Source organism: Nuphar pumila, chromosome 8 (genome assembly GCF_984573655.1).
Source record: "Nuphar pumila chromosome 8, dmNupPumi1.hap1.1, whole genome shotgun sequence".
In the NCBI taxonomy this organism is placed as follows: domain Eukaryota; kingdom Viridiplantae; phylum Streptophyta; class Magnoliopsida; order Nymphaeales; family Nymphaeaceae; genus Nuphar; species Nuphar pumila.
The window spans coordinates 123,654,125-123,668,698 of NC_143256.1; the positions used below are offsets into that span (position 1 = coordinate 123,654,125).

General features: G+C 37.9%; 1 protein-coding gene across 1 annotated transcript; it reads left to right on the forward strand.

Annotated features, from left to right (window-relative positions):
- Nucleotides 1-458: 458 nt before the first annotated feature.
- LOC149830556 (purple acid phosphatase 2-like) lies at nucleotides 459-12,237 on the forward strand. Its single transcript, XM_090015851.1, has 8 exons — nucleotides 459-530; nucleotides 687-887; nucleotides 7,436-7,547; nucleotides 9,500-9,726; nucleotides 10,724-10,862; nucleotides 11,067-11,287; nucleotides 11,559-11,680; nucleotides 11,861-12,237. The coding sequence occupies exons 1-8, from the start codon at nucleotides 474-476 to the stop codon at nucleotides 12,057-12,059; spliced, it is 1,278 nt and encodes a 425-aa protein (XP_089871977.1). The 5' UTR covers nucleotides 459-473; the 3' UTR covers nucleotides 12,060-12,237.
- The last annotated feature ends 2,337 nt before the right edge of the window (nucleotides 12,238-14,574 follow it).

Consider the following 14,574-nt stretch of genomic DNA (forward strand, 5'->3'; position numbering starts at 1 on the left):
GAGTTTACACGTTGATGTCGACGCCTAACTTTCTCTCTCCTCTCTCTATGCTTCACCTCACGCCATGTCTACATATATAATTATATCGCCGCTTATCATAACCGGATATCCCCCTCTTTCATTACATTTCAACTTCTGCAGTGATGGGATATTAAGGAGGAGAGAGAGAGAGAGAGAGAGAGACGAAAGTAATTCAACATTACCACTCATGAAGATCAACAAAATGGTGAACCCATGAACTGAACAAGAGCAAAAGCCAAAACAAATAAAGAAAGCACAACAGAAAAGAACATCAGACATATAAACGGGCTCACCCCGGAGCCGCTTGCCCAGAGAGAGAGAGAGAGAGAGAGAGAGAGATGGGGAAATCCATGATGTGGGTGTTTCTCTTTTTGTTGGTTTTGAGCTCTCCCATGGCCTCTAATGGAGGAATCACAAGTAGTTTCGTTAGGAAACTTGAAGCATCCATAGATATGCCTCTAGATAGTGATGTGTTTAAAGTACCACCTGGTTATAATGCTCCACAACAGGTTCCTTCATCTTTCTTCTTGTTTTTTTTTTTTCTTTTGAATTGCCACTAGTCTATGAAACTAGAAACAGTCTCTAGAAAATAGCATTGATAGCTGTAACCTATCTTTGGGGAAGTATTGCTCTTTTGAAGTTGATTTTATACTTGGTTTTCACAGGTACATATTACGCAAGGAGACCATATTGGGAGGGCTGTGATAGTTTCATGGGTCACAACTTCTGAACCAGGATCCAGCACTGTTTTATATTGTACTGCTGAACACAAGAGAAAATTCATGGCAAAGGGTATTGTTACTTCCTACAAGTTCTACAACTACACTTCAGGATTCATCCATCATTGTACTATCAAGGACTTGGAAGTGAGTAGTTTCTCATGTTTTCTTTACTCTTTATGTTGAATTGGCTAGTTTCTTGTTTTTGAGAGTGAATTTTGTAGGTCTGTCTCCTTAATTCTTTTTGCGTTAAATAAAGTATGGTCATGTTTTTTCATATGAATCAACGTATTTTCTAAGTGGAAACTCCTGAGATTTTGGTGATGTTCTCTCAGCTTCATGTTTCTCTGATTAGTAGATCTGTATATGTGGAAGCCCGCTCTATTTATCAATCATACAAGTTACTTGGGGGTTTCAGGAGTTTAAATTGTTTTTTCTGAGATTAATTGTCCATGAGTATACCACCAGACTGCTAATAGGCCATGAAGTAGATCATAATCATTCTCAATGAATCCATAAGAAATGCAATTTCTTTCATCAGGCACAAGTGGACACCAAAGATCTCGAGCAACCAATCCCAAAGAATAACTCAAAAGATATTAGTCACTGCATCAAACAATGTCCATCAGTGAAATGTGTAAATCCAGTGGAAAAAAAAAATGTTCACATGCGATGAATGGTTGTTGCTATATACTGCAACAAGGGATCATTGTTTTAACTGAATAACTATTTAAGGCATACTACTATTATATGATGAACTTAAATGTAAGTCAACTTCTGTTCTTTTGTTTTCCTTCTCAAATAGAACATGGTTGCATTATGTTGATTTCCTTGAATTGATAGTTTTTCGGAGTCTCTGAAATTTGCTCTTGCTCTTTTGTTAAGCTTCAATTGCAAAAGAATCATGGATTCCAAGTTGCTTTTTTACTAAGATATTTTTTGTGCATTCAAGGTTGAATTCTTTTTTTTTTAATCTAATTTTTCTTGTGCATAGTTTCTTGTCATGATGCCATGCTTTTCTGATGTTATGAAAAGATGTCACGATTGGGCTTGGATCTCATGATCCAGACCCAATCTGTTTAGTTTTATTTTAACACATGCTCATTAATGTCATGTGTTGTAATTTACACACTTTATGTAATGCACTAATTACACTGTACGTGTATATATTGAATGAAAAGAAACTGCATACCCTAATTTGGGTCTTCTGCAGCCACCGACGCCTCTCTCCCTCTCTATTCCTCTCCCTTTTGTGATTTACAGTGGAGTACCAATTTCTAACATGATATCAGAGTATCAGATCCTTCCTTGAAGATCGTTTCAGCCCCTTCATCCTCTTCTAAGGTATTTTCTTTTCCTTGAAGATCGTTCCTTTCTTCCCAACCAATCCATAATATTGATTTCTTCTCTTCCGTTTATTTCTCTGCTTGTTGTTCCTTCCTTATTTCATACTGCTGCATCTATTTTCTTCTTCTGTTTATGTACTCACGTAATATCAAAACCCATGTTTGCGTGATTTCAAAGATTGAAATCACGTCAAACTTGTTCCTTCCTTTCTTTCCTAAAAAGATCAGAACTGAATCTGATATGAACTGAATCTGCATTTTGCCTTGATTGGTTGACAACACTTTATCTTCCTCTCTACCTTGAATTTTCTTCCATTTAGAAAGAAACCACATTGAAGAAAACACGTTGTTTTCATATTAACATGTTTTCTTGCCGACTAAATAGTCATTTTATTTAGAGCAATTCTTCTTTACTGCGTATTCTGTTTTTTCTGTCTCGGGTTTGCAGGCTTTAAAAAAAGAAAAAAAGGGGACAACCGAGTTTTTTCTAAAATTCAGTTATCTGTTCTAAATTTTTAATTCTTATTTTTTGGTCTCTTAATTCTCCTCGTTTTCGCTTCCCCTTGTCTATGGATTCATTCTCTTCTTCGCAATCTTGTCTTTCTTCCAACTTTCTCAGTCAGCTCATGTCTGAGAAACTGAACAATTCTAATTTTTTAACCTGGAAGAGACAAATCATCCCATTCATAAGAAGTCAGGATCTTTCTGGACATTTGGATGACTCTGTTCCTGTTCCTCCAGAGTTCATATCACAAGAAGGCAAGAGTGGGGAGGGTGAAACTTCAATTAATTCTTGTTAGAAATCCAGAGTATGTATCCTGGATGAAGCGAGACCAGGCTTTGGTTGCCTACATCACTTCCACTCTATCACAGAAAGTGCTTGTGGCAATCCCAGATGACTGCTCAGCTATGCAGTTATGGCATCATCTTGTTCAGACATATTCACAAGTTTCTTAGGCTAGAAAATTATTTAAAAAAAAAGAATTTTAAATACTGAGGAAGGATTCCATGACTGTCATAGAGTACTTAAACAAAATGAAGACTATCACAGATCAGTTGGCTATTGTGGGTTGCGCGGTCAATGACAAAGATATGGTGCAACAAACTTTGAGTGGGCTGGGACCCGATTATCACATGATGGTTACTTCTTTCTTGTGTTTACCATACTTACCTACATTTGAAGACCTATGTGCTAAGCTCTTACAATATGAGATGACCTTGAAGGGATTCTTCGAAGGTATTCACAACCCCATTGGAGCACACGATGTTCTTGCCACAAGAGTTACTTATGGTCGAGGACGTGGCAGGTATGAATCTCAAGAAAAGAGATGTCAAGAGAAGACTGGACAAGGAGCTTGTGGAATATTACCTACTCTTAGTATGTCCCCTAATCTGCAAAGGCAAATGACAATACCTACTTCTTTTCTCTGCAACAAAAGGGGGCACATCAAAGCAAATTGCTGGCATAACCCGTAAAATAGAGGAAAACAATTGGAGACAAGAAAAGGTACAAATACATTGAAGAATACTGAAGAAGTCAAAGAATTGTTATTATCTGCCTTGACTGAATTGAACATCAAACAAAATGATCAAGGTACTTGGTATGTTGATTCTGGTGCAACCACTCATGTCACTGGCGATGCTGGTAAGCTCCTAAACCATGTTCCTTATGTTGGTAAAAATAGTATTGTCACTGGAGATGGGTCTCATCACCATATTTCGCACATTTGAAATCCTTTAATTCCTATGTCCAATTCTTCCCTTGCTCTTTCAAATGTCATTCATGCTTCTGATATTAAGAAAAATATTGTTTCAGTCGCTAAGTTTATAGATGACATTAATGCTTCAGTTGAATTTACTTCTTCTGTTCATGTTAATGACCTTCTCACGAGGGAAATGTTCGCTGAAGGAAAACGACAAGGGAATATGTACGTGTTCCAAGAGAATCCTTCCTCTCGTGTTCAACCTGTTGATTCTATCTTGAAGCTCACATCATCATCTTCAATTCCTCCTGAGAGTGTCTTTAATATTTTTGAATGTATTAAGCCGAATCTTTGGCATGGTCGTCTGGGTCATTGCAGTAGCCGTTTTATTGATAAGCTTGTATCAAACAATCTTATTCCCAAGTCAAGTCTGAATTTAAACATCGATAATAAGAAATATTCTAGTTGTCTTCAGTGTAAGAGTCATGTTCTTTGATTTCATTCCATTAATAAAAGTGCTTCAAGACCATTTGAAATTATATGTTCTGATGTTTGGGGTTCGACTCCAGTTCCTTCCATGTCTGGGACTAGATATTATCTCATTTTTGTTGATAGCTATTTTCGATATACATGGATCTTCTTTATGGAAAGTAAATCTGAAACCTTCAAATTGTTTCAGAATTTTCATTCCTTTGTTCAAAATAAATTCTCTGAAAATATTACTTGTTTCCAATGTGATGGAGGGGATGAGTTCTCTTCAAATAACTTTATTAATTTCCTCTAGACAAATGGAATAAGTAGGCAGGTGTCTTATCCACATACACCTCAACATAATGGAATTGCTGAACAGAAGCATCACCATATTGTGGAAAGTGCAATGAGCATCATGCATGATAGTAATCTTTCAGTTACCTTCTAGGCAGATGCCTTTCATATAACAATCTATGTCATAAATCGATTGCCCATGAATATATTGGAAAACAAATCACCCCATTTCTCTTTATATGGTGTGCATCCAAATTATCATGATTTGCACGTATTCGGGTGTGTATGTTATATTCATGTTGACAGTTCAATGCGACACAAGTTTCAGGATAAGACATTACAGTGCAGATTTGTGGGATATGCTGATTATTAAAAAGGATACATATGCTATGATCCCGTGAGTAGGCGCATCAAGATATCCAGAAATGTTGTGTTTGATGAATCAAATTTTGGTCATAAAGTTGACACTCCCCCTGAAATTAAAGTTTATCATCCTTGGTTGAACTCAGATCTCTTTTCTAGTATTAACGGTGTTTGTTCTTCAGACTGTAATCAAAGAGATGAGAGAAACGTGACTACTGCTGCACAAAGAACTCAGGAAAGTGTGATCTCTAAGCCATCATTGGCCCCCAAAAGGTATAAAGGCATTGTTTACTCTCGACGTGAGAAGGAGATATTCCCTAGCTTTAATTAGGAGCTGAATTCTCCTTTTGTTTCCATTCAATCATCTGTTCACAGAAGGTCTACCCGGCCTCGACATCCTATTGATAGGTGGGTTAGTTATGAGAACTTCAGAATGAATTTTCAACTTTTCTTAACATCTTTGGTCAAGGAAGATCAACCCACGATGTTTCATCAAGCAATAAATTCTAAAAGATGGATTGAAGCTATGAACGAAGAAATTAAGGCTCTTCATGAGTGTGGCACTTGGGATATTGTTCCCAGACCACACAATCGAAATGTGGTTGGTTCAAAGTAGGTGTATAAGATAAAGTATAAGACGAATAGTACTATCGAGCGATACAAGGCTAGACTGGTTGCCAAAGGCTTCACACAGGAGCAAGTACAAGACTATAATGAGACCTTCAGTCCAGTTATGAAAATGGGCACTATCCACATCATATTATCATTGGTTGTTGAGCACCAGTGGACTCTCAGTCAATTACTGGATGTAAAAAATGCATTTCTCCATGGAACTCTGAAGGAAGAAGTATACATGGAGCAACCCACTGGGTATGCCGAAGGGAATTCCAAAGAATACGTGTGCAGATTAAAGAGAGCTATATATGGTATGAAGCAGGCATCTCGATCTTGGTTTGACAGTTTCTCCCTTGAAGTAGAAAAATATGACTTTAATCAGTCTCTTCTTGATCATTCTCTCTTCATATTTAAATGCAACGATAGAGTTACCCTGTTATTGATATATGTCGATGACATTATCATTACAGGTAACTCTAATGAACATATTGAACATGTCAAAGAATTTTTGAACCGTAGATTTAAGATGAAGGATCTTGGTAAACTGCGATACTTTCTTGGAGTAGAAGTTGATAGGACTCTTAAAGGCATGACACTCACTCAACATAAGTATATTGTTGATGTTCTTAGCAAGGCAGGTATGACAGATTGCAAGCCGCTAAGCACACTTAGTGTACTTCATCAGAAACTCAGTTCCCAAGATGGAGATTTGTATGAGGACTCTACAGGATATCACAGGGTAGTAGGAATGCTTCAATATCTTACCTTCACGCAGCCTGACATTGTCTATTCGGTTAATCAGGTGTCTCAGTTCATGCATGAACCGCATATTGGACATATGAAAGTTGTTAAACGCATTCTTCGCTATTTGAAGGGAATTATTGGAGATGGACTTCTATACAGAAAGAGTATGCATAACCATCACATGCATAAACTTCTTACTTACACAGATGCAGATTGGGCATGAGATCCAGATGAGCGTAGATCAGTTTCAGGATACTGTGTTTTCATTAGTCTAAATCTTGTCTCCTGGAGCAGTAGGAAACAAAAGGCTATAGCCAGGTCGAGCACAGAAGCTGAGTATAGATCAATGGCAGCTGCTACAGCCGAAGTAACATGGGTCAAACACCTCTTGACAGAAGTTGGAGAATCAATTTCTAAAAGCATTCTCTTGTGTGATAATCAAAGTGCTATCAACATGTCATTCAATCCTATCTACCACAGTCGTGCCAAGCATATTGAAATTGATCAACATTTTGTAAGACAGAAGGTCGAAGAAAAGGAAATTGAACCAAAATACGTTGGGACTACTGATTAAGTTGCTGACTTGTTTACAAAAGGACTTATCAAGGATAAATTTTGGATGTTAAAAGGCAAGTTGTTCATAGTTTAAAACCATATACAACTTGAGGGAGGGTGAAAAGATGTCATGACCGGGCCTGAATCTCAGGATCCAGACCCAATCTGTTTAGTTTTATTTTAATACATGCTCATTAATGGCATGTATTGTAATTTACACACTTTATGTAATACCCTAATTACACTGTATGTGTATATAATGAATGAAAAGAAACCATAGACCCTAATTTGGGTCTTTTGCAGCCACCGATGCCTCTCTCCCTCTTGTGATTGGTTTCTAACAATGCAGTTCTTTATTGTACATTATATTGCTGATGCAATTGCATCTGCTTATATAGGATGATTACGCCACATTTTTTGATTTATTCTTACTCTGTTTGTGCTTTCAATGTAATGAAATATCTTTCTCTAGTGCCTAGCAGAATAAATAAATTTCCAGCATATATCAGGTTTTCCATTTGTTATTGGCAATGTTGGTTAATGGGTTCTGATTAGTTATTACTTTCAAAGTGGAAACCAATTTGAGATTTGTTACTGGTGGCAGTATGATACTGAGTACTTTTATGAGGTAGGAATTGGGCATACAAGACGTCAATTCTCATTCAAGACTCCTCCAAAAGTTGGTCCAGATGTTCCCTATACTTTTGGCCTTATAGGTATTTCTTATTCAGCCTCTTTTTATGTGCGTTGTATTCTTTTCTTGTTTGTCTCTGGAAGAAAAACTATATGCATCTTTCATGCTAGATTAGAAGTTCTCTCAACAAATTTTGTTGCAGTCATATATTTTGATCTAATACCTCCATCAACGATAAAATGATCAGCTTGTTTGTCTATGCCTATGGTCCCATATTTTCCGGTTCTTCCAATTTTAATGTTTAACATATCAAAACTTATATATCTAAAGAGTAGAATTTTTACTTTAAGGACAGGGCACGTTAAGCATGTTTCACATGAGAGGTAGTTAATGAATGATTACTGGTTGCTTTCTCTGCATGCTTAAGGAACCTGTTAATTCCATCTCTGCAGTGGAATCCAAATAACTTGTTATGAAGACTTAGTATTGTAGCAGTTGCTTCTACCTTGGAATGGATCATGATCTGCCATCATCGATGGATTGCCTTTACTTTTAAAGCCAGTGGTGCCTCCAATCATAGATCACTAGAAGTATGGGTCTTGTGTGTAAGAAAATGAAACCCACAACCAAAGTAACTCTCAACAAATACTCACAAAGAGAGCTCAAGCATAAGAACATACACAATACCCGAAAAAGGGTATACAAAAGGAACAAAAAATGAATCTCATTAACTTGGGAGAAAATCCCATACAACCCCATGCTATACAAGGGGAATAGTACCCCATATTTATAGAAAAGGGCGAGGAACCATCAAGGGAGTCGTTGGACTCCCAACGGCTCTATTTAGAGCTGTTGGAAGTCCAACAACTCTCTTGTAATTTGCTTTTTGACTTTAGTCAAAAAGTACCTTTTTCACTAGTCAAAAAGGAAATGGCTATAACAGTCCAAAAAGTAAAAACTAAACCTAATTTCTAGTTAAGTTCTAACTAAGACTAACTAAAGCTAAGGAAAAAGAAAAGAAAAGATTACATGCATATGAGATATGCATATGAGATTACATATTTTAACATTGTGTACTCTTTCATGCTTGCAAACCATGAGGTTCTATAGATTACCAGGATATGTGCTCCATTCACCACAAAAAAAAAGTGTATTACCGATGGGGCATCGCCAGCTGAAATATTATTCTAATAATTAGTTTGGGTTCAAGTATTAAATCCAAAACTTTTTGGCTCCAGTTGAAATATATTCAATTTTGTGGGAAAATATATATAAACTCTGTTCTGTTCTTGAACTCATATAAAGAAAATTTTGGCCATGATACGATTTGTGGTTATTTAAGGTTATGGATATTGTTGCACGTACATGATGACATCTTTGGGAGATTGATATGCCAAAATTTTCTTGTATAACTGCTAGGATTAGTTTAAAACCAGGTCCTTTTTTTATGTGCAAAGAGGTACTGTCATTGTTTCATATATATTTTTATACTTTCTAGTCTTTCACTTTCATGCTGGTGCTTGGGTGATTCAAAGTCAGAGTAGATCCAAGTTGTGAAAATAAATGGTCTAGTGTGTGGAACAAATTGTGTAATCTATGATGGTCCTGTTGTGAAGGTGTTTAGCTGTTCCGTCCACATTCTCAGAAATGATGAGTGCTCGTACAAATGAAAAATAGACTGTCATTTCCTTTTAACTTGGCCAACATGGAATAGAGTGTCTCTCGACTATCATATAAGTTGCAATCTGCTCCGGGTTCATGATTCAATTGAGCTGGGACAACATATCACCTCCAGCTTGTCAAGTCAAACAGGACTCCTTTTACGGATATATTGTCTGAAATTATATGGATTTCTGCTGGCAAAAAAGATCCAGATGGGGGTATTTCTTGAAATCCTCATGTCGGAATACAATTGAAGCTCAATCATCTGATTTAATAACTTTTTCATGGTTGTTTCTCTTTTTTCTTTAACTTTTCCAGTAAAATCGTGCTTTAATGTGGCATTGTGGCTTCATCTTTCTTGCTGATATACAGGGGACCTGGGACAGAGTTTTGATTCCAATACCACACTTACACACTATCAATCGAATCAAAAGGGACAGACAGTGTTGTTTCTGGGAGATCTTTCCTATGCAGATAATTATCCCGACCATGATAATGTCAGATGGGATACGTGGGGAAGGTTCATTGAGAGAAGTGCTGCTTATCAACCTTGGATATGGACTGCTGGAAACCATGAAATAGACTTTGTTCCTGAATTGGTAATTTCCTATGCCAACAGAATGGCATCATTGCATTGTTATTGAAGTGGCCTTTTCTTTTATGAGCTTCACCTGAAATTATTCTTACAAATTAATCATTTAAGAGAGAAATCATTATATCAAACAGTAGCAAGCTGACTACGTTCCTTTGCCTTCAGAAAAAAGGATCTACCACCTTCCTTTTTGCAGCCTTATATAAGCTATTTCAAAGCAAAGACTGATTGTTTTCTTTTATTAATTTAAGAGGACAACTGCTGTTGATATGTGTGCATCTCACATAATCATATATGTGTGCATCAATATATACCATGTGCTAATGCATGTGTAAGTACATGATGGTATGGCCATGTGCACAGGATGTGCCTGTGCACACATACAGAGACATCCCCATACAAGTTTGTCATTGAGGCAAGCTTTAGCCTTCCTATCTTTGTGAAAAAACACAGAACATTACCTTGTGAACTTTATTCTTTTTTCTCCAGATTTTTGTTACTTGAATTTTATCACTTAAATCTGAATTAATCAAACAAAATATTTATTGATTTATATATGTGTAACACTTCTCATCAACATAGACTACTGCAACACATGGTAAAAATAAATCATGAAAATACCTGGGCTCTCAATAACAGGCATTTTTAGAAGTGGTTATTAGCATCAGTCTCTTTTGGATGGCCTTCATATTCCAAATCCCATGAATTGCCAAAATTTGCATGCACATGCATGAAAAGCTCCAAAATATAAGTTCAAATTTATTTTATTTACATTTGCCTTGTGTGTATCCGCAGTCTGGTGAAAATGCTTGGCAAAATGGTTTAATGCCAAATTTATCTCATTGCAATGTGTTTTTCTTGCTTGTGACCAAAGGGAATTCAAGGGCATTTTTCCAAGTATTCAATTCCAATTGAGATGTTCCTTCAATTGTTAGATATGGCATTAACCACTTCATTGAGTATTGGATTGTATCATATGATTAACTATAATAATTTTGTTGCAGGGTGAAACTATTCCTTTTAAGCCATATACACATCGTTACTATGTACCCTACAAATTATCCGCTAGTACATCTCCACTCTGGTACTCTATCAAGCGGGCTTCAGCATACATCATTGTTCTTAGTTCATATTCAGCTTATGGTAAGTATCCTCCAGTTTTTATTTTTATCTAGACCATGTTAGGTTTTTTTTGTCTTTTTAATGATAGTACATTTTTTAATTATTTTGGATTGTTTGATATTACTGTAGGTATATCATATTGTGCTTGCTGCTATGGCTTCTGAACCCATCCAGTAGTGCAACAAATATGTTTGGTCTTGACAACTATTTTTTTTTCAATTTCAGGAAAGTACACACCACAGTTCACGTGGCTTGAACAAGAGTTTCAAAAGGTTGATAGGAATGAGACACCATGGTTGATTGTTCTTATGCATTCCCCATGGTATAATAGTTACAACTACCACTACATGGAAGGTGAAACCATGAGAGTTATGTATGAGCCGTGGTTTGTAAAACACAAAGTAGATCTTGTGTTTGCTGGTCATGTTCATGCTTATGAACGATCTGTAAGTCATCATTTATTTCTCTTGTGCTCTCTCTGCTTCTATTTCCGTAGTCAACCTGCTAACACAAATATAACTTTGAAAATACCATGTGTTAATCAATTTTTCATTTCCTTTGTCATATCTTCTGTTCTTTACTTTATGGTTTGACTTCTGCTTCTACTGCTATATACTTTTACATAAATGGAAATTTATACAAATAAAAAAATGTTTTACCTTCTATGTAAGCCATGAATCATAGATGCGTCTAATTTTCTGAATATCCATGGCTCAGGAACGAGTATCAAATATTGCATACAACATTGTGAATGGACAATGCACTCCTGTATTAGATCAATCTGCTCCAGTGTACATCACTGTTGGTGATGGGGGAAATCTAGAAGGATTAGCCACCTAGTAAGTTCGTACTATGAAACTATACTTCTGTAGCAAACTTCTTATACTTCTCTGTGCTTTACACCTAGCCTTTTGTGTGTGTGCGTGTGTAAGATGTGCGTGCAATGCACATTTCAGTACATGAGACTTAAATTGTTCAATATAATGAAGATTGAACTTATGAGTCATTTAACTATGCAGCATGACCTATCCACAGCCAAAGTATTCTGCTTTTCGAGAAGCAAGCTTTGGATATGCTACTCTTGAGATAAAGAACCGAACTCATGCTTACTATAGGTGGCACCGAAATCAGGACGACGTTGCAGTAGTTGGTGACTCTATGTGGTTTTACAACAGAGTCTGGCATCCCTTGGCAGAACCTACATCAGCATTGGCATAACGAGGGGTCTAATTCTTCTATAACAAAAGGATTGAGGATTGATATTGAATGACACTCAAATTCCTTTTTCGTCCTTTTGTCCATATATATCTCACTGTAACTGTTACTGAAGAAGATTATTATGTAGCCAGACTATGTCCTATCAAGAAATGAATAAGAAATTGCTCTTTCTAGACCATTTGGTTGTCGAAACACCTCTCTCTCTCTCTCACGCCCGCAGCGCCAGGGTGAGGAGCCACACCCAGCTACGCTTCTCCAGCATGCACCTCTCTCTCTCTCTGAGGAGTTTGTCTTTTTGGGCTTCTATGGCACATAATCGTTCGTCTCTCTCTCTCTCTCTCATCAAGGAGTTTATCTTTTTGTGGCTTCTATGGCACATAATCGTCATCACCGGTCGAACTTTGGAGCATTTTGGGGCCTCAGCTCTGGCCAGCCTCTTTGCATCAACCGTGATGCCTTGCGTGTTTTGGAGAAGTCCCTTAACGCTTAGGGGGCTGCCTATTGTCTGCGACAACATGGTGCTTTCGTTCACCTGCCCTTCATATCTTAACAACATCCTTCTTTTATTATCTCGTAGAGGTTTTCGCAGCATGCCTGAAAACCGGATCTTTAATGCTCCCTGATATTAGGCAATTCCTGCGAGCAATGCAGAAGGAGGCGGCCGGGGCTTGCTCTGTCAGTTCCATACTACATCCGCCATTCTTTTTCAGGCTTAGCGAGGAGGAATTGCTCGAAGGATGACAGCTTGTATCCTCGCCATGGCAACCGTCCTCCAATTCTGTCATTGGCAGGGCAAAAATTTTACGAGCTCAGAGGGCCTATTGGTGGTGCTCGAAATGCTTATTGTTGAATTTTCGCCACTGCAGCGATTGTTTCCATTGTGGGTGCAACGTTAGAGACGCTGGCACCCTGTTTGCTATGCTCGGTGAAGCTTTCACCGTTCTGCTCATTTGCCATCGGATTCGGTTAAACACCACGGCGAATCACAAAAGAAGGTTACCTTCAGCAATCTGCAGGAGTTATGTATGTTTGAATCTTTCGAGCCCCCATTCCAAGCCTTTTGGGTGGGATCCATCTGGGTTCCCGTTCGTCAGACAAACCAGACTCCCACTAGAACGTCTCCATTATCGTCGAAACTTGCTTCTCCAGTGGACGACTGGTGCAAACTGGTGATAACGTGATCGTCACAGTTACCCATAATACCTAAGGCCCCTTTTCGATACTTGGAGAAACAATCTTCTCTTGAAGATGATACCATCATTACTCGCTCGGTGCTCAAGAATCAGGTTTACGGCTACTCAGATGTTGTGTTCTCTGATGCTTCCTACTTCGCCCGCCCTATTTTGAAAACTTGCAAGGAAGTAGCCCCTAAAGGACATATTGTTCTCGGCCAGCGCATAGGTATTATGTTGAATGATTGCTTAATTGAGCCGGTATTTAATGGATGTCGGCTGAATAAAAAAGCCTCTTTTGCCCTTACTATCGAAAGTATTTCACTTTTCTGTCATGTGGTTTCTCGGACGGTTGGAAACATAAAAGATATCATCCTGAGACCATTTCAGATCATGTTAGAAACTCCTACGACCTACATCTCCTCTCTCACTTCTTATTTTGGAACAAAAGTTTTTCATCATCTGACGGATATGGCTCCCACCTTAGTTTGTGACAGGGGGGTGGGTCGGGACCATGACTTTTTTAAGGCTCCTCAAGCGGTGCAAATAGAAATTGTGCACAGAGTCAATGAAGGGGAATCCTTAGGGGGAAAGGGGGATGATGATCGATTGCTTTCTCAAGTGATAGGCTTTGATGTCATAGAGGCAACACAACTACTCGATATCGATTTATCTAAATCGCAACTCCATGAAATCTCGAAGGATCTTACGGTCAGTGCTATAGTTGGGGTTTCATCAGTTAGTCAGCCTTCTCCATATGATGTGTTTCAACGTCCTCTCATTTGGGGTCTACGCAAAATGGAAGGGCTGCCAACACGACTACATCTTGCATGCAAATGAGTGATGTTGTCTCGCCGCGTCATTCACCCCGGACACGGAGACCATGGATTATTCCAGATTGTATTCAATGAAGATGGTTTGCTGGAATATTCAGAGCCTAAACTGCCCGACAAAATGCTTATTCTTGTTCAATTGGATTAGACAGAAAAATTTGGATGTAATTGCTATTTGTGAAACAAAGATGGAAGAGGTTTCTATTGCTTCAGTTTCAAAGCTATGGAGGGGTGAGAGTTTCTGTTTTAAAGCGGTTGTTAATCATGCTAATGATATTTTAATTTTGTGGAAGTCTTCATTGAGAGCAGCTCAAGTGGACCTGGGCCAGTTTTTTATTTCCATCGCTTTCCCTGTACAAGCTTTGAACCAAGTGGTCGTGCTTACTGCGGTGTATGACCCAAATTACACTTCTCAGAGATTATTGTTATGGAAGGATCTAAATCGAGTGCTCACTCTGGCTGGTGATTGTCATATTCTATTGGGAGATTTTAACTGTTTATTGTCCATTC

Bases quoted from the DNA above. Each gene is read 5' to 3' on its own strand.
- LOC149830556 (XM_090015851.1), top strand. From the start codon at position 474: ATGCCTCTAGATAGTGATGTGTTTAAAGTACCACCTGGTTATAATGCT. The intron at 888-7,435 runs GTGAGTAGTTTC...TACTGGTGGCAG, and splicing joins GTACTATCAAGGACTTGGAA to TATGATACTGAGTACTTTTA. The intron at 11,681-11,860 runs GTAAGTTCGTAC...TTAACTATGCAG, and splicing joins CTAGAAGGATTAGCCACCTA to CATGACCTATCCACAGCCAA.